This window comes from Mercurialis annua, linkage group LG5, assembly GCF_937616625.2.
Source record: "Mercurialis annua linkage group LG5, ddMerAnnu1.2, whole genome shotgun sequence".
Classification (NCBI taxonomy): Eukaryota; Viridiplantae; Streptophyta; class Magnoliopsida; order Malpighiales; family Euphorbiaceae; genus Mercurialis; species Mercurialis annua.
The window spans coordinates 43,158,799-43,180,407 of NC_065574.1; the positions used below are offsets into that span (position 1 = coordinate 43,158,799).

Here is a 21,609-nt window from a genome sequence, read left to right on the forward strand (position 1 = left end):
ACACACAACCTCAAACCAAAGCCGAAATTTGAATTTGTTAGGCTTAACTGGTGATCACACAGTTTCTATTTCCGCCCAATAGGAAAGCTTGTTTCATCAGGTCTATATTGGTTTCAAAACTATGATGTATGCATTTCAAAGCAAAGAATTCATTTCAAAATAATATTATGCAATTTATATAATATATAGCGTAGAAATAAATGCATCTAAATGCTGCAAATGTAAATGTTCCACATAACAAACTCATATCACAAATATCACATAGATATTGAGTTAATATATAACTTGATAGATACCATAGAATTAAGACAAAATACAAATACAACTTGCTATACTAGTCGTATCTAACACGGATATCAAACTAGCTCGATAACTTAACTTTATCGACAAAGGTCACAAATGACCTAAGCCAATCCAAGCTCTATCTCGGCTTATTGCTTAGCCACAACTTAGCCAAACAACTAAGCAATATGACTTAGTTGTAGCTTAAAACATCTTTTATAGTTTATAACACGTTTTACGTACTACATTGTTTATCGTATTCTTTTACACGTTATCCTAACTATCAAATGACTAAGCTTATATTAGCTTTCTAAAATATATTCTTAATACATTTTCCGTACATTAAAACCATCATTTAAAAACTTCAAAACCATATTTAAAACATTCCAAACTTAAGCTGTCAACATTTGTAAAACTGCTACGCCAAATAAAATATTTTGATTTATTCGAGCCACTTAGAGGTTGAATCAGCATAAACTTAAACCTAGACACTTTTAGCCATCACCCATAAGTTTCCATAACAATAAATGGAACATAATTTGGAGCTGTGTAGCTCAAGATGTTGTCCACGCAATATCCCTGTTTCTGTAGTAGAATTCCAGCAACAATACCAAACACTCATTCAATCCAAAACTCATCATAAATCACTTATATTCAGCTCTATTATCATTAAGCTAATGCCTAAGAAATAGTTATCAAGCTTAATCAAAGTTCCAATCCATGGTCGAACCACCTCGCCGGAGCTACAAGCTCAAACTCACCTTAAAACATATCAAAACAAACTCAAAACCAAATCCTAACATCTTTCAAACCAAATAACTCAACAATCAATCAACAACTTTCAAAATTGAGAGGCAATCGGAGATTACCTAAGCTTGATGATTATATTGCCTCAAGAAAATAAGAGTTTGGTGAAGAAAATCCCTTGGTGAAGGTGGTGATGGTTGTTGCGGCAAAAGGAAGGAGAAGAAGTTGGGAATTTCTTTTTTTTTTTATCTCTATTTTTATTCAAATGCTATCTTAAATGAATAAGATATGAAAACATCCCATTAAGCCCCCTCTCTTTTGCCTTCTTACTCCTTTTAATAAATTAAAAATCTATTTTAACTTATTTAAAATTTTGACGTGCTTAATTATCGAAACGACTTCGGAAAATTCTTTTCCGAAAAGTCTTTACTTATTCTTAATAATAATAATTTTTCTTTTAAATTATTATTATTCCTCAACATATCTTTAAAACATTTCATGTCAGTGTCCAATTCCGATCTACTTAACCCAAATTAAGAAATTTTAGGATCCGTGGCGCAATTCAATACCTTAACATTACCATGGTTATTACATACACCAACATTACGCTAATAATACACCAAATATACATCAACAATACGGAAAGATACATCGACAATATACACCAAATGCACTATAAAAATATTCATTAATAAACATACATATTATTCATTGATCAGAAATGCTAAGAATGCAATATACAAATGATAAAAATCTACATTAACACTTTCGTGTATTAAACAAACTAATATATTCATTAATCGAGTAATATAATAATAGTTTACTCACCAGATATCGTATTTCAATTTTATAATTACTATCATCAAGTTTCAGTATTTTTTCCATATATCTAACATTGCTTTAAAATTGTTATGTTTATCAATTAATGCTCCTTTTATTTTGAAATGGCCTAATTATTTAAAAACCACCCACCTTATAACTTTTTTTTATTGATACCATGATCTAGGAAAAAGTTCAATTATACCCTATTTTCGGTTTTTATGTTTCATCTGTACCTTAAAATTTTAATTTTTGACAATTTAACTAATCAAAGGATGAAAATATTAATAATAGTTAAATAGAAGAGTTATGTCATACTTTTTTTCTATTTGGAAAAATATAAACAAATGCTTCAACTTTAAAAATATTCAAATAAATCCTAAAAATTAATTGTTTTTAATTTTTTTATTTAACTTGCAGATCTGCTCCTCTCTTCTCTTCTTCAAAGAATCAGTAGTCTTAGTACTTATGTTCACCATTTTTCTGCTTCTAATAAGCGTGGCCATGGTTCGTTTTCTTTGAGAGAAGCAGCTGCTAAGATTATTGAAGCACATTTTTTGGGTTTTCTTCTTCGTAGATCAAGAACCCTAAGTCAGCTCCAAGAGCTTGCTTTTATCAAATCCAGCTTCAACGCTCTCAAATCTACGACATTGAGTAAAACCCATTTCAATTATGCGGTTGTTTCTCATAAAGTTACGGACTTGCTGCTTAAACTCGATTCTATTCAGGTATATCTTCAACTTATCTATATCATTTTTCGTTACATTTTTATAGTTTTTTTTTCTTCTTAATTTCAATTTTTAGTTTGTGGTTTTTGCTTGTAGAGTCGTGATCCTATGATTAGAGATGGAAAAGGTCTATCAGTATAGTTATAGTGAGGTTTTTGGATTTTATTAAGGAGCTTGCGGGTAGAAGGCATGAAAGATTATATAAGCCGGTTAAAAATATGAGAGTTTTTAGGAAAAGAGAATTGAATTGTAATAATGGAAATGATGATTTGAGTCGCAATCGGAGTGAAATAGTAGAGAAATTCAAAGAAAGAGTTGAAAAGTGTAATACCCCAAAATATTTAATTATCTAATTGGACCACGTGTCCAGTTTTGATTCGCCAGAGTGGCAATATCAGAAGAATTTCTGAAAATATAAAGTAAATAAATTTCAAGTAGGTTGGTTTTGAGAAATTAGTTATAAGAAAATTAAGGTTAAATTTCAATTCTAAAGTTAAAATTGGAATTAAAAAGGAAAAATGTCAATAAAGGTCCAAAATAAGGTACATGGACCAAAGTGGTAATTTAGCCACTTTGTGTCGAAAATAGAAATATTGGATTTTGAAGGGAAATTGTTAATATCAGGCTTTGTATTATTTATAGGATATAAATAATACGTATACGTCGTAATAAAAGAGTTTATCGATTTAGTTATGGACTAAATCGTAAGAAAGAAAAGTTCAAAAGATAATTTGTAAAGAAGAAGGAAAACAAGGATTAAAACAGCCTATTAACCATGATATATAAGTGTTGATATATGAAAGAAATGAAATCAGAGAGAGAGCGAAGGAAAGGACTCCAGAAGCTTCATTCCACCGATCGATCATTTCGCCGCCGTTTCTTCGTTCGACGTCCAATTCGCGTGATTTTCGCAGCAATCTCTTCAGAATCGAGAGCTCTATCGATATCAAGCTTCGTTCCAAGGTAAGAGTTCGAAAATTGGTGCCAAATTCGAGTTATATGGGCTGTTTTAGTAAAGAATATGAATTTGATGTTTTTGGCTCGGTTTGGACGTTTTGGTGAAAACGAAATGATGAGTTTGGTGAAAAATGAGATGATTGATACGTGTAGTAGGTCGGGGTACGGCGGAACGGCCCGGAAACGACGTTTCCGGGGCCGTGCACAGCGGTCAGCTATGCGCCCGCATAGCAGAGGCTATGCGAGCGCATAGCCGTGCTATGCGCCCGCATAGCCAAGCAAGGCTATGCGAGCGCATAGCCGTGCTATGCGCCCGCAGAGCCAAGCAAAATCCCATTTTTAACATTTGAAACTTTATTTTCACCAAAATCCCATTTTTAACATTTGAAACTTTATTTTCACTAAATTTAAAGAAATTTGTGAGCTGTGATGAGGATGGGAATCTGTGTAGGGTTTTCTCTGCTCCAACTCCTCTGAAGATGGAATTCAGAGCTGGTTTGATGAAGAACAGAAAGGCTGTGAAAATTGGTACATAGGAGGGGCATTTCTTGTGTATGGATTATCAATTTTGTATTGTAAAAAGGCCATTTATTTTTATGTTTTTAATTTTAAAAAATTATTAATAATTAGTATAAATTAAATAAAAAAATTAATTGTTTATTAAATTTTTTAAAGGAAAAAGGTGTTTTTGCATAATTAATAACATTAATGTTTAATTAGAATATAAGTTAAAAATAAAAGATTATTTTGAAATTTTTCCAAATAAAAAGAGGTCAATTTAACTCTTTAAGGTACAGATGAAACATAAAAACCGAAAATAGGGTACAATTGAATTTTTTTCTGAGTTATGGTATAAATGAAAAAATGTTATAAGGTTTGCCTTCCACTTCTTGTAGTATTGCTTAATAAATCATCATTTATCCAAAAACAAAAGTAATTAGGCCTTTTGAAATCTTTATAATCCATATCTTGATTCCAATATCCATTATAATAAATGAAAATTAGAATTTCTGAGGTCTCCATATTTGCAAAAAGTAAATTGTTCTTGATTTAGACCGGTTTATCACATATCAAATCTCATTAAAAACATATTTGATTTCGTCGGTATTCTTTTAGCTGAAATTCAATTTTTTCAATCAATATTCTAACTGGTTTTGATATGTATCAGTGTTTCTGCAATCGTGACTTCGATCAATTTCTATTTCAAATCGTTTTTTCAGAATCTCAATTTGAATTTAAGATTAAATCTGAGAGTTTTTGATCTTTGAAAATTGTCATATGTTCTTTGATTTTCATATTTTTTGTTTTGATGAATTACGACTAACGTCGTTAGCTTCCATCCCGTTAGTTAGGTCATTTTTGAAATTAGTTTTAGAAAATAGGGTACCGAGTTAGGATATGGAAAATACGCTAAAATTGTTGTAATTGAGTTGCAAAAATAGGGTATTATATAAATAATTCCAAGCTTAAACCATAAATCCGTTGCACATAAACAATTGTATTAAAACGTAGGAATTATTATTTTACCTTAATATTAGGGTCTTTGTTTCTGTAATTATATATATAAAAAAAGATTAATTATCATATATGTTAAGTAGTTGAAGTGGAGTAGAAATTAGCAAATGTAGACATCATCTCATACCTCAAGCATAACTACTACCAATTATAACAGTTTAAAAGAAACTAAAAAGAATCGATCACCTCATCATATCTCTTGCAATTAATAGTTCATCATTTAGGTACTCATACCACACATTACTAGCATGTGGATAATGTTCAATTTAAATTCATAATAATATGGAAGTTTGCTTTTAGAAAATTAATACAATAATCTAAGTAGCTAGGTATTTGTAAATCAAATCGATCAGTAATGAAATTGTTTTGCAAATAAAAATAAAATTGCTACAGTAACATTTGTCATGAATATTTTTACAAATTATTTTCATATGCTCTAAAAATATATTAAAAAATTAGATATAAATTGAAGAATTATTGGCTAAATTGATAAAATAAATTATGTTTGATTTACATAAATTTATCTCAAAAGTTTGTAAACTGGTACGACACCTTACTCAACTATATATCAGCAAATTGTATGTGCATAAAGACATTGCACAAATGACAGAACAAATAACATAAAAAAAATAAAAATATTTATATATGATATAATATAAAGAAAAAAGAAACAAACTACCCCATTTAGTAGAGTGGTTAGAGTAGTTGAAGAAAGAATGTCGTTCTCTATTCTCATTTTAATCGCTCTATCGTTAAGATAACACTAACCCTATATTTTATTTCTTTATCATTATTTTTTATTTATTTTTAATTCTCCACATATGTAATCTTGTAATCAAGACGTATTGTTCGTACTTACAATTTTATGTTCAAACATGTCAGGCTCCATCGAAATAAATTAATATAATAGAAATTATTATCTTAATAAAGGTTTAATATTGCCAAAGAGTCAAGCTTTTCTGATTTTTTTTACAAATTTATCCAAAATTTTGGAAGGTTGCAATCTATCCCAAATTGACAATTATGTTCCTATTCCATCCATTTTCAGTATATAATTGTGTTATTTTTTCACCTCTATATAATATATAGTTTATTTGACTTTTTTGTTCATTTGTAGCTTCAAACTTATTTTTTTTATTTTAACCACCGAAAATTGGAAAATTTCGAGTTAGATTTTGATTTTGTAGGTCTCTTACGAGAGGCAAATTATAGCCCTAAGTTTTAAACAGCTGCATACATGAGTACGGTTCGAACTCACGACCTGATTTAAACCAAAAGAGTTCCTTACTAACTTATCTGTAATTTGGAGTTAATATCATCTTATTACACTACTAGAAAACTGCATTTTAGCAACGGATTTTTCCGTTGCTAAAAGCTGAAATCCATCGGTAAATTAAGTTTTCCGTTGGTAAAAGGTTAAAATCTGTCTTTAAATCAAAAAAATTCCGTCGGTAATTCTCTGTTTTCTAGTAGTATTATAATTATTCTTCTTTAAAATTTCAAGTACACCAACACCCACTAGCTATAACTAAATCCACAATAACACATTACACTCATTAATCTCTTGCATTACACACCCAAAACTAACAAAAATGAAAGATTCATCAAAACCTTGGAAACCCTTTACAGCAAATTGCTGTTCATCAGAAGACCAAACAATGTTAGGCAATTTCAGCAGATGCAAGCCTTCAAGATCAGATTACTCCAAGAATATAGCTCCATTACCATCATTCAGAAGACTCTCATTCTCTGATCTCAGCCGTTCATCTTCTCTTCGTATCAATGAAGACCTTGCACAGACTTTAGGGGCGGACCTGTTTGACTTTCAACTCAGCGAGTTGAAAGCTATAACTCAGAATTTTTGTAGCAACTATTTGTTAGGAGAAGGTGGGTTTGGAACAGTTCATAAGGGTTACTTTGATGAGAATATGAGGCAAGGTTTGAAGGCTCAACCTGTTGCCGTTAAGCTCCTTGATATTGAAGGATTGCAAGGACACCGGGAGTGGCTGGTAAGATATTTTTTTGGGTTAATTTACTGAGTCCGACTCGGTCTCGAAATAAGTTATGTTTAAGGGTGTGCATACTTCGATTTTCTTTGGCTTGCACTATTAGAAAACTGCATTTTAAAAACGGATTTTTCTGTTGCTAAAGGCCGAAATCCGTCGGTAAATTAAGTTTTCCATTGATAAAAGGTTAAAATCCGTCGTTAAATCAAAAAAATTTAGTCGGTAATTCTCCGTCGGTAATTAGTTCAACTATTTAAAATCAAATCATTCTATTATAAAGAATATAATAACTAAAATTAATTAGTAATTTCATTTGCTTCAATTGTGTTTAATATACGATTCACATACACACATATATAGAATGGTGGAATCGGAGTGCGGCGAGGTGGGGCGGTTCAAAGATGTTTCATGCTGAAAAAAACCGAATAAGTTTATGAGAAATTGAGATAAATAATATATCGTTTGATCTAAAAAAAATTAAATAAGTCAAAAACAAATTATTTAGTCTAATACAAATGGTCAAACGAACGTATCGTTCAACTGATAAACATTTCACCCCAATTGAATCTCTTTATATATTAATAATATAATAAACGGTTTTATCCATCAAAAAAGTATATAATGTTTTAAGATTGGACATTTGGTCAATTTGTTTAATCAATAGTAGAAACCAAACTAAAATTCAAACACTGATGTCTTAATTAATTTTCATAAGAACTATTCCTGGGTCTACTCTAATTAAAAAATAGAAGGTCTAATTCAGTTTTTTTTATTGATTTGGTTATTGAAGAATGATAACGATAAAAAAACATTTAATTGCAGGCAGAGGTGATATTTTTGGGGCAGCTTAGGCATCCAAATTTGGTGAAATTGATTGGTTATTGTTGTGAGGATGAAGAGAGACTTCTTGTGTATGAGTTTATGCCTCGGGGCAGCCTAGAGAATCACTTATTTAGAAGTAAGTCATGCTTTGCACTCTCCGGTCCATACAAATATTATAGTTGGTAAATGAAAATGTCATATTTTTTAGACTTTATGGTAAAAAAAATTCAAATTTTCACGACTTATTGCATTTTACTCTAATTTTTTTTTATATAATAATAGCGAAATTGTATTTTTTTCGTTGCAATAATAGCCAAATTGTACTTTTGTGTGAAAGCTTTTGAATAGTTTTGAATTTTTTTTGTCTTATGGCTTTTAATCATTATTCATCAAATAATAATAACATAATAGTTTTTGTTGAAAATAACAAACTTGGCCACCAATTTGGCTATTATTGCAAAAAAAAAATGCAATTTGGCTATTTTTATAAAAATTAAAAGGTTTGGATTAAATTGCAATAAGTCGTACATGTTTGAATTTTTTCACTATTAGGCCTATTTAATTGAACTGATTGTCTTTTTTTTTTCATAAAAAAAAAATTAAACTGATTGTCTATAAAATTTCTTTAGTTAACTTAAGGCTAGTAAATGATTGTATGAGGTGAACTTGTAGCTACTTTTATACAAAACAATTACAAGAAAAAATGTGAATTATGTCAAATGTGAGGGGTGTCATAGTAATTTGCTCAAAATTTAATACGGTTGATTTAATTGAGATTTAAATATAACTATTTAAACTTAGTATATTGACAGACCGAAATTTATTTTTTTCTTCTAGAAATTAATGTGCCAAAATGGTCAAATATGAAATAAAATTATTTCGCCTTTGATATTCGTATCAATTGAGCTATACGAATTTAATTAATTAAGTATTTTTGTTTTAATTTAAATCTCATATTGTATAAAATAATGACAGGAGTATCAGTGTCATTGCCTTGGGGCACAAGGCTAAAAATAGCAATCGGAGCAGCAAATGGATTAGCATTTTTGCATGGGGCTGAAAATCCTGTCATATATCGTGACTTCAAAACTTCCAACATTTTGCTTGATTCTGTAAGTGTAACCTTATTTTTTTCTCAACTTTGATTTCATTTATTTTCTTCACATATACTGAAACCAAACTTTCGGATTTAGATTTGTATAGAAACCCGGATAGTATTTTTCTTCCTTGATTTGTTTTTCCTCTCGGAGTTTTAGTGTCTTTGGCTTAAGCTCTTGAGTTTGGTTCTTGCCAGTTTTTTGGCTTTTAATATATTTTACTCAACTTTTGGTGCATATCAGGATTATACAGTGAAATTATCAGATTTTGGACTAGCGAAAATGGGACCTGAAGGATCGGACACACATGTCACTACTCGGGTTATGGGTACTTATGGTTATGCTGCTCCAGAATATGTCTCAACAGGTTCTGTCTCAGAATTCACTGTGTATGCTTTGAGAGATTTTTTATATTAATATATATATATATATATATATATATATATATATATATGTTATTTTGTAATGTGTATTGGTCATACTTAAATGGTAGATACACAAATTTAAAAGATTAATTGATACAAATGAAATAAATGTAAGTTTCTCAACTTATAATTTTATGATAAATTAGTTTAAATTTGAGAAAAATTTATTAATAACTTCAAAAAATTAATGTTTTTTTTATAATGTTTGATAGATTATTTTTAATTCCTATGAATCTATCAGATTGTAGGTTAATTTATCATAGAAATAAGCTACATATGAAACTATATCATATTTTGTAATTAAACCATATATATATATAAACCATTTATATATATATTATTGTTTGGATATAGTTAACCTAAAATATACAATTGTTGTATCAAATTCAAATAATTTTTATTTTAAGAAATTTGTTAAACTTTTAAAATTCAATTTTTATTAATTTATTTTCCCTTAAAAATACTATGAGTCCTAATTATATTATTTTTCAATAATTTTGTGAATGTGATAAATTTGGTTGTCAGGGCATTTAACAACGAAAAGTGATGTATATAGCTATGGAGTAGTTTTACTTGAGCTACTAACCGGAAGAAGAGCAATGGATAAATCAAGACCAAAGAATGAGCAAAACCTAATTGACTGGGCAAAACCATACTTGACCAGTAGCCGGAGACTACAATACATAATGGATCCGAGACTTTCCGGTCAGTACTCCGTAAAGGGGGCGAAGCAGATTGCTCTTCTAGCGTTGCAATGCATAAGCATGAACCCTAAAGACAGGCCAAAGTTGCCGGCCATTGTTGAAACACTTGAAGCTCTGCAAACTTATAATAAGGACATGGCTGTTTCTTGTGGCCAATGGCCTCCGACACCGAAATCTAAGAGAATTGTTGATAGCAGAAGTTCAAGTGTTAAGAAATCCTCTTCTGTTACTCAGAATAAGAAAGTGTAAAGAGTATTTATAAAATGTGTTGTGCAATAAGTTGTAATTAAACTAAATATTAATGTTATATATGTATGCACGTTATTGTATGTATTGATGTGATATAAATAAATATATGTAAGATTTAATGTGTAAACTTTAAAGTAATGTTTAAATGGTTGTTATTATAAAGGTAAAATGAATCTATCTACCCACAAATATAGAAATTTTGTCAAGTATATTATAATTTTTGAACTTTACCAATTTGGTCCGTCATTTATTCGATCTTTGCTAATATACTTGTTTGAATATTGCCAAATATACCCAAATATATCTAAGGTTTGGGTATATTTGGCAAATAAGGTCGAATAAATGAAGAACCAATTGACAAACTTCAAAAATCATAGCTATAGTTGTGGGTAGATAAGTTTATTTTGCCAATTGAAAACGAACCAATAGAATTGTTGGACCAAGTTCTTTTGATCTCTTTAATTTTGACTTTGACAATCAATTAAAGGTTCTAATAATGTTTATTACTGTATAGAAACCTATTAAAATCATCGTGGGTCAATTTGGATTCTTCTAGCGAGAATCAAAAATTGGAAATTCCATGTGAACCAGAAGGATTTTGCGCCCGCTACCTATGATTTGTCGCGGGCACGACCAAGGCTTCACGAGCGCGATGAGATCTGTCCACGGGCGCGCACAAGGGTTCCAAATGCCCTTTGGATCTGGACATGTTTAAGGGGCGCGACCCTTGGTACCGTTGGAAAGTCCAATGGTTACATTTGAATGTCACTAGAAAAGAATGTCATGTGGCAAACGACCGTTGGATTTTTCAGAGTAAAAGTTAGGTCACGGGCGCAACTCCATCCTTTACGGGGGCGACAGAGCTACATTCTACACAACGTTTAGTCTTCATTTGGAAGAATTATAGAAGAGTTTTTGAGGTTATAAATACCTTTCAACCACCATATTCATGTGGTTAGGCACTCTAAGAACAACAATTCTCTATAACAATCAATTATCTACATCTTTCATTTATTATGTATCAATTTAATTGATTGTTTTTCTTTATTGTTTATATCATTATTGATTAATCATTTTGTGTTAGTAGGTTTGTTATTAGCATTGACAAATCACTTCGTGAAGTTGAGATTAGTACTAGACAATCTCTTTGTAAAGTTAAGCGTTTACGTTTAAAATACCAACTCATTAGTGGATTAGCAAATCTTAACATTTGATTGAGTAATTGAGTAAAATCTGTTTGTAATTCAAACCAGTCTAAACTCTCGTGTGATTTTCTCTCTACTCTTAAACTCCTAACATGAACACTAAACATTTTTTAATTACCTAAAATAACCTTATTCACCTCCTTTTAAGTTAGTATTTTAGATTTTAATTGATATCAGAGCTAAGCTGCTCATTTCTTTTGTTTAGTTGCAAGCTTTTCGATCCAAATGGCTACCGAAAATTTTTTCATACTCATCGTCCTTTCTTTGATAGTACATATTTTCCTAATTGAAAATTCCGTATTAAACATTATCTTCATATGGATGGTGTTCGTATTTGGCATATTGTTCTTAATAAGTATGTTGCTCCCACTAAATAAGTGAGTAGTGTTGTGGTGTCCTGGCCTGGAAATGAGTGGACAAGGGATCAAATTCAAGCTAATGCCCTCAAACCGGAAGGCAATTTATGTGATCATTTCTTCTTTGTGTAGAGAAGAGATGGGAAGAGTACGACATTGCACAACGGCTCAAGACGTACATGTGGAAGATTCTTGAGAATTATCATGAGGGAACGATTCAAGTCGACAAAAAGGCTGAGCCTTTCAAGCACCAGCCAATGAGAACATCATCGACATCACCATTAGGCTCCTTGCTATCACTACCAATCTCAAGAAACTTGGTAAGCATTATACTTTTCTGGAAATAAATGGAAAAATCCTTTGTCTTTATATTGTTCTTAATAAGTATGTTGCTCCCACTAAATAAGTGAGTAGTGTTGTGGTGTCCTGGCCTGGAAATGAGTGGACAAGGGATCAAATTCAAGCTAATGCCTTCAAACCGGAAGGCAATTTATGTGATCATTTCTTCTTTGTGTAGAGAAGAGATGGGAAGAGTACGACATTGCACAACGGCTCAAGACGTACATGTGGAAGATTCTTGAGAATTATCATGAGGGAACGATTCAAGTCGACAAAAAGGCTGAGCCTTTCAAGCACCAGCCAATGAGAACATCATCGACATCACCATTAGGCTCCTTGCTATCACTACCAATCTCAAGAAACTTGGTAAGCATTATACTTTTCTGGAAATAAATGGAAAAATCCTTTGTCTTTATATTGTTCTTAATAAGTATGTTGCTCCCACTAAATAAGTGAGTAGTGTTGTGGTGTCCTGGCCTGGAAATGAGTGGACAAGGGATCAAATTCAAGCTAATGCCCTCAAACCGGAAGGCAATTTATGTGATCATTTCTTCTTTGTGTAGAGAAGAGATGGGAAGAGTACGACATTGCACAACGGCTCAAGACGTACATGTGGAAGATTCTTGAGAATTATCATGAGGGAACGATTCAAGTCGACAAAAAGGCTGAGCCTTTCAAGCACCAGCCAATGAGAACATCATCGACATCACCATTAGGCTCCTTGCTATCACTACCAATCTCAAGAAACTTGGTAAGCATTATACTTTTCTGGAAATAAATGGAAAAATCCTTTGTCTTTGTTCATTTAATCTCTTAAGATTAGAGGGATTTTCAAGACCAGTGGAGGAGGGATGCAAGAGATACCTCCATAATTCGATGAGGATTCTATGTGGAGAGACTTTTCGGGAGAGGCAAAGTTCTCCACTCGCACTGCGAAGACCAAGTCGATTAGGGATCTTGCAATCTATATCATGAACAAGTGGTTTTCCGAGACCGTATATGGGCTCTATGAATCGAACAAAGTTGAGAGAGAAAACCTAATTTTTTTTAACAGCTTGCTGCGCACCGAGACTCCTAGGATCGATATGGCCTTCAGTATATTTATTATGCTACGAGATCTCAATAGCCGAAAAGGGAAAGCCTAGTGTCTTGGTATGGGTCATCTGGTGTGAGAGAACGCCATAGAGGTTGGTGCATACACGCACGAGGAGTGCAGCGTTATGAACTTTGAGGCACCCTGAATGGTTCAACATGAAGCATCTCAAGGCTATTAGTTTTGGCGGGAATATTCAGGCAATTGAGGATAGGGGAGCAACAATTCAAAGGTGGCTTAGTATGGCACATATACATCCTTATGGGCACTTAAAGGGTGCTAGGGATGTTGCCGCACGTGGAGCTGCTAATGCTGAGGAGGACACCGAGAAAGTTACCAAGGTACCTTTAGTTAGGGAGATACGGTTCAGTCATAGTCTGATGTTGCATGGCTGAGGAGGATGGAGGCCTAACAGAGGAGGCTGCTGAGAGAGCAGAGGGCCAATTTTTATATGCAGAGGGAGTACATGCGTGCCACACATCCCGAGGATGACTATCCATCAATAGTTAATTCATTGACCGTCACCACCACCGGAGGATATATAGAGTTTCTTTTTTCACCCTTTTCACATTATTTTTTTGTTTTCTTTGCTTTATTTCTTTTTTATGCATTAGGGACAATGCATGTTTTAGTGTGAGGGTGGGAAAAAACCGTTGTTTTATGTTTATTTTTCTGCTTTTTCATGTTTTATTCTAGTTTTTTATGTATGTTGCGTTTCTTTGTAGTCTGTTTAGGATAGTGATTTTTATTTTGTTTTGATGAACTTGTTTGGTTGTACTTCTTCATACCGTTTTGGATTAAAAATAACTGATTTTTCACACTTGTCGTTTTGTTATACATTTGTTGCATATGCCATGTTTAATGCCATGTCAGAGTTTTTTAGAACTATAGTGTTTTCGTTCCCCCCTATTAATGAGTTGGTTAAAATTTTTCCTTTGTGTTTGAAAAACATGTTGAGAATGATAGTTAAATAACATTTGCCTTTTAGTCGACATGAATTAATAAGTGTGGGATGAAAATCTAAGCTTTGCAAAATGCGTGATTTCTTTTGAACATTTTGAATTAGGGCATGAAAATCTTGATAAGGACACATTTGAACATTTCAAATTTCGAAAATGTAAGCATGTTTTGTATTGGATCACCTTGTTTTTAATCCAATATTTGTGAGATGATTTTGAGCTTTATCGAGCATATTCTTCTATGTGTCATCTTATTGTGGTGTGAGTTGGGACATGTTTATCTTTTAGAACTTGTCTTGCGTCCGCAGTAGAATTACTTGATAGGTTATATAACTTGAATGTGATAAATGCCATTTAGGATAACACATTCCTTAGACCATTTAAAATAGGCTACCCATTTTCCCCTAGTTTATCCAAATTGATCCCTACCTTTATTTTTATTGATTTACACTTGTTTTACACATTTACCTTTTTCTCACTTTCCTCTTTCTACCTTGTTGACTTGACAAATTAATGAATGTAAGTAAGGAACTAGTGTGATGATGTGTAACATTCTAGCTCGAGTATTTGATTAATGATCTCATATTTTATATGTGTATTGTTACCTTTTGAAGTTCAGAAAAAAAGAACAAAAGCTTAAAAAGAAAAGAAAAAGAAAAGGAAAACATAAAATTGAGTTTAAAAAGATAAAAATATATAGTAAAAAAAAGAGAAATCGGGGAATTAAAAGTAGAGAACAAGATATTGAATTTATTGAATAGGTAATGTGATTAATCGGTCTAGTTTTTTTTATTGTTGTTGGTTTGTAAAGTCATGTTTATCCTAATTTGTTTACCTTTAACCATGCCCTAACCTAGACCCCATTAAAATTCATGGAAAGTCCATTTTGATTCTTGTTATTTAACTTAGTTTGGTATTAAAATTGTGGACTATTGGCAGACTTATGGCAAGATTGTATGTATTAACATGAGATCATGATGTTCATTACCCTTTTACACTTGTGTGTGCGAGAGTATCTTGTGAGATTTTACTTGGTGATTTCATTATATAAACTTGAATTGTTTTTCATTTGCTTTGTTTTCAGCTGTTTTTCTTGGATTGATTAGATTGCTGTAATGATCAATGTGATCTCGAAATCAAGTTTTGAGCGAGTGCATTTGAGTAGTCTCGATATTATTAGTTCATGTCCTGGTATTTGGTACTGCTATTTGATGTTAGTCTCTCTACGTTGTCCTGCTTATATGTTCAATTTTGATCCATTCATTATTTAGGGTGGTTCTGAAAATTCTTTAGTTTAATATACTCTGGCAAGCTTTTCTAATTGGTAGTTTAGCATTGTTCTGTGTTTGCTTGAGAATAAACAAAAGGTAAGTATGAGGACGTTTGATAGGAGTAGAAATTCTCCTATAATTAGGTGTGTTTTGATTCGGTAATTCCACAATGCGTATTGTTTTTGGTTTGTTTTGTTATCTTATTATCGTTTTGAGCTTTTCAGGGAAAAAGTGCAATTATGGCGAATATTAGAGATTTTTGGTGTAATTCAGAAGTGGTGAGCCGTAGAGCAAATTGGAGAAAAAATAGAGGATTATAATGTAGAATTTTTCGAAAAGAGGAGGTGTGTGGACGCACAACCTAGGAGCAAAGGGTATATAAACACACAAGTGATCAAACGCACACTCCTACTAGAGGAGTATGCGAGCAAAACTTTTAGTTTCGATTATTTTCTGGATTTGCTCTACAGTTATGTGTTGGGTACTAGTGACCAAGGTACGACAATTATAAAGGGATCATTATTATTGTTTTTCATTTTAACTGTGAATTCTATATATGATTTTGTTGAGTTTTCCATGATTATAAATAGCTAAATTCATCTTCGAGGATTATTAACTTGATTTATATTTATTTAATCGAATTGGATTTATGGGTTTATATCTGAATTATATATTGACTATTGCTCATTAATGCTTGAATTTATTTGACCAATTTATTCATTGCCTTATGTTTTAGTTTCGACTCGAGAGAGCTAAATTGAAATAGACCAATTTAATTAATAATACGAGAGTATATTAATGAATGCGTGTTCTTTGAGTTTTCTTAATAAACATCAATTGGTTAGGTAATTAGGTTGATTATAGTATGAGAGTAAGTAATTTGCCTGTTAAGTAATTATTGCTTATTTTTTCCTACAGAGACTTGAGAGAGAGTTATATGTGCTTTCGATTAGCCATAATCATAATTGGACAAACAACTACATAAACCATTTGATGAACAACATAATGATAGGTAGTAATCCATGATTTTTTTCCAAAACTGTTTAAACCTTGTTTCATTGCAACTTTAGATAATTTTCATTATAATTGCTATTTTAGTTTATGTAGTTCAATAACTTCATTCAAGTATCTTTTTGACTATTCAAATTTTGTATCATAATTAGATGTATCTGATAGAAATAGAAATACTCCTATTTCTTAGGAACTTTTAGGTCTTTTTATTGCATATTTAATGTCGAAATCATGTTCGTTTTAGTTCTTATTATTATGTCCAAGCATTTCAGGAATACACATGAAAATGGATGGTTTTTGAGCTTATTGGAGCGATTTTGGACTTACGGGAGAACCGGGAAGCGTTTGGAGCCAGAATTAAAGATTTCGAGCAAAGTTGGTGTTGTGCACGTCGTGCTCTTGTGGTGTACGTTGACAGCACGTTCGCCGAAGTGAAGTAGAAGTTTTGCACGATGATCACACGACGTGCCCTGAAAAATTGTACTGCACGACGTGCGGTTTTGCTGTGCACGACGTGCGGGTGAGATTTGTAGTGAGGGCACGACGTGCCCTTGCCTTGCACAACGTGCCCTCTTCGATTCCTGAGTGCTGAAAAGACGTTTTGGGCCCACCAAAAGTGGTTATTCGACAAATAAAGATTTGCGTATTTTGGACATTTCATGTAGCTCAAAGATTATAAGGAGAATTAATATAAATACTAGTCTAAAATATTGTATTAGAGTTCACAACTTTAATTTTTTACATTAGACATTAGCTTAGCATAGTATTAGTTTCCGTTCTTCGTTATTATCGCTGGATCTTTATTGTTCATTATTTTAGATTACTTCAGAACAAGGTACGATTGATTTTAATTTCATATTGCGTGTTTACTTTCTTTTCAGAATAATTTTCTTTATTTCTTATTCAAGATTACCTATTGTTATGTGTAACTAAACCCTTCGTTGGGGACAATTGATTTGAATTATGTCTGTCTAATTAAATTGGAATTATGGGTTCGTTGTTAATGATATGTCTTAATTATTATGCTTAATGCTTAGTCTGAACTGATCACTTAGTCGTTGCCATATGTTTTAGTTTTAGCTCGAGAGAGTGATTAGAATAGATCAACAAAATTATGAAGGCAAGAATTGATTGTGCGAGAGTGAATTAACGAGTGCGTGATCTTTGGATTCGCTTCATAAACATTTAATTGATTTATACTTAGGTTAATCATTGTGCGAGAATGAATAATTAATCTATTATCAATTAGTTTTATGCTTTTGCCTGAAATTGCTCGAGAGAGAATTTTAGGTGCTGATAGGAGTATTTTACTCCTATAATTAGGGTCGATTTTACTCGGTTTTCATCATGTGTAGTATTGTTTTTATACATTATTTGGCGTTTTTACGTTTAATTGTGTTTATTAGTGTTTCAGTGGAAATTAGGTTAAAAACGACTATTTGGGGCAAAATTATGGTGGATTGCGTGTACGAGTAAAAAGCGTAGCTTGCGGACGAAGGAATTGAAGTTCACGAACGAGATTGAGGAAAAAAGGGGTTGTTCCCGTTCGAAAAAGAAGTTTCACGAACGGAAAACATGCAGAGTGAGCATGAGTCCCGAACGAAAAAGCCTTGTCCCGTTCGGGACTCAAGAAGGAATCAGATCTCAAAGCTTTCGGTCTACAGTTTTTTCGAACGTGAAAGAGGCTTCCGTTCGGGAAAGAAGAAAATTGGGCATGTCACGAACGGAACTATGGCTTCCCGAACGGGAAAGAAGGAAAATACACGTGCAGCAGATTTTGAGTTGGACTGAAATTCCTCCTACAATTACAATTATAATTCCTATTACAAATTGATTTGTAATACGAATTAGAAGACTCCGGAACTTCTCCTACTATATAAAGACCTTGTACTAGACTCAATTTAAGATGTAGAATAATGTAGAATAATTTAGAATACATTAGTTTTAATTATTTTCTCTTAGATTAGCGTTTTAGTTTTCTGTTTCTCAGCAGTTTATAAGTAGTTTATAATTAGTTTCTGCAAGACGATTGTTGAAGATTTCAAGTTTAATCAAGACGATTCTTTCCGAAATTGACAACTCCGGTATTTATTGTTTAATTATGCTTTCTTCTTCATCATCCTTCTTGTTTTGTTTCAGTTTTAATATGTGTAACTAAAACCCTTGTTCGAGGGTTGATATGAACTTATAAATTGGTAATTACTTGGATTGGATGGATTAGTATTAATTCGTGTCTTAATTATTAATCTTATTGCTTGGATTAAATTAGCTACTTAATTCATGAGTTTGTGTTTAGTTAACTAATTGAGAGATTGTTAATTAAATAGACATAGATAATTAAGAACTTAAAGAAAAACGCCGTGAGAGCGGGTTGGAATTTAGGTAGTCATTGAGTTTGCTTCATAATTATAATTTGATTATTTAATTCAGTTTTAATATCGTGAGAGCGAGTTAATAATTGGTTAGGTAATTAGGTTGTGATTTTATTCGGATCTTTGAGGCTTGAGAGGGCGGGATTCGGTGCTTTAGAATAGCTCGATTCACGATAAAATCACTAAAAAATCCTATTCCATAATTTTACTTATTTATTTGGGATTATCAATCCTTGAGCTTTTTAATCTTATTGTTTTAAATCCTATTTTATTATTTGTTTTCAGTTTATATTAGTTTAATTAAATTACAAAACCCTATTGATTTTTCTAGCTAGCCGATTAAAGAATATTTGAAATTAGTGATTAAGTCCATTGTATCTGTGGGATCGATACTTGGTCTTCCAAGTTATATTACTTGAGCGATATCGTACACTTGCGATTATTTGCCAACAAATTTTTGATAAGTGTGAGGAGGTTTGATAGGAGTATTTTACTCCTATAATTAGGGTCGATTTTACTCGGTTTTCATCATGTGTAGTATTGTTTTTATACATTATTTGGCGTTTTTACGTTTAATTGTGTTTATTAGTGTTTCAGTGGAAATTAGGTGAAAAACGACTATTTGGGGCAAAATTATGGTGGATTGCGTGTACGAGTAAAAAGCGTAGCTTGCGGACGAAGGAATTGAAGTTCACGAACGAGATTGAGGAAAAAAGGGGTTGTTCCCGTTCGAAAAAGAAGTTTCACGAACGGAAAACATGCAGAGTGAGCATGAGTCCCGAACGAAAAAGCCTTGTCCCGTTCGGGACTCAAGAAGGAATCAGATCTCAAAGCTTTCGGTCTACGGTTTTTTCGAACGTGAAAGAGGCTTCCGTTGGGGAAAGAAGAAAATTGGGCATGTCACGAACGAAACTATGGCTTCCCGAACGGGAAAGAAGGAAAATACACGTGCAGCAGATTTTGAGTTGGACTGAAATTCCTCCTACAATTACAATTATAATTCCTATTACAAATTGATTTGTAATACGAATTAGAAGACTCCGGAACTTCTCCTACTATATAAAGACCTTGTACTAGACTCAATTTAAGATGTAGAATAATGTAGAATAATTTAGAATACATTAGTTTTAATTATTTTCTCTTAGATTAGCGTTTTAGTTTTCTGTTTCTCAGCAGTTTATAAGTAGTTTATAATTAGTTTCTGCAAGACGATTGTTGAAGATTTCAAGTTTAATCAAGACGATTCTTTCCGAAATTGACAACTCCGGTATTTATTGTTTAATTATGCTTTCTTCTTCATCATCCTTCTTGTTTTGTTTCAGTTTTAATATGTGTAACTAAAACCCTTGTTCGAGGGTTGATATGAACTTATAAATTGGTAATTACTTGGATTGGATGGATTAGTATTAATTCGTGTCTTAATTATTAATCTTATTGCTTGGATTAAATTAGCTACTTAATTCATGAGTTTGTGTTTAGTTAACTAATTGAGAGATTGTTAATTAAATAGACATAGATAATTAAGAACTTAAAGAAAAACGCCGTGAGAGCGGGTTGGAATTTAGGTAGTCATTGAGTTTGCTTCATAATTATAATTTGATTATTTAATTCAGTTTTAATATCGTGAGAGCGAGTTAATAATTGGTTAGGTAATTAGGTTGTGATTTTATTCGGATCTTTGAGGCTTGAGAGGGCGGGATTCGGTGCTTTAGAATAGCTCGATTCACGATAAAATCACTAAAAAATCCTATTCCATAATTTTACTTATTTATTTGGGATTATCAATCTTTGAGCTTTTTAATCTTATTGTTTTAAACCCTATTTTATTATTTGTTTTCAGTTTATATTAGTTTAATTAAATTACAAATCCTATTGATTTTTCTAGTTAGCCGATTAAAGAATATTTGAAATTAGTGATTAAGTCCATTGTCTCTGTGGGATCGATACTTGGTCTTCCAAGTTATATTACTTGAGCGATATCGTACACTTGCGATTATTTGCCAACAGGTGCTTTCAATTAGTTCGAACTATATCAGAACAATATAATCCATAACCCGAGTTAAGTAGACAGCATAATACAGATTAATAATCCCTGCTTTTCTCATTATTGATAAACACCATTTTAATTACAGTTTTAGTTTATTTTAATTTACAATTATTAAATCTGTCTTTTACTTAACATAACAAACTAAATTCTCTTGTCGACTATCCAAATCGTGTCTTTTAACTGGTTGTCTTTAGAAGCTTTCCCTGTGGATACGATATCTGGACTTCGCAGTCTATATTTTAAGTTGGCTACGTACACTTGCATATTTTAACCAATAGTATCTAGTAGCTATCCTTGTGGGTACGATATCCAGACTTCAGAGTCTATATTACTTGTCAATTTCATACTCTTGCAGTGTTTTACCAAAAGAAATTTCAGTCCAGATTGATGATGATTACGAGTAATTATAATGGTATGGGGGGTTAGTGTTAACACGAGTATCTCGGGTAACCAAGGATATAATAAAGTCCTCTACAATGCTAAAAGCTATTTTTAAAGCATCTAAATAAGCTTGAGTACATCTACATGGAACCATATTTCCCCCGAACAGGTCGTTATTGTTAGATACCTCGGTAGGGGGATACATACCTATTTCTTGAATCAAA

At 32.1% G+C, this 21,609-nt stretch overlaps 1 protein-coding gene and 1 pseudogene across 1 annotated transcript; both read left to right on the plus strand.

The window, feature by feature from the left end:
- The first annotated feature begins 809 nt into the window (after positions 1-809).
- Positions 810-4,113, plus strand: LOC126681896 (BAG family molecular chaperone regulator 8, chloroplastic-like; annotated as a pseudogene).
- A 2,473-nt stretch (positions 4,114-6,586) lies between these two features.
- On the plus strand, positions 6,587-10,478 carry LOC126679789 (probable serine/threonine-protein kinase PBL15). Its single transcript, XM_050374770.1, has 5 exons — positions 6,587-7,057; positions 7,877-8,012; positions 8,852-8,988; positions 9,217-9,340; positions 9,924-10,478. Exons 1-5 carry the CDS (start codon positions 6,641-6,643, stop codon positions 10,349-10,351), a joined length of 1,242 nt encoding a protein of 413 aa, XP_050230727.1. The 5' UTR covers positions 6,587-6,640; the 3' UTR covers positions 10,352-10,478.
- The last annotated feature ends 11,131 nt before the right edge of the window (positions 10,479-21,609 follow it).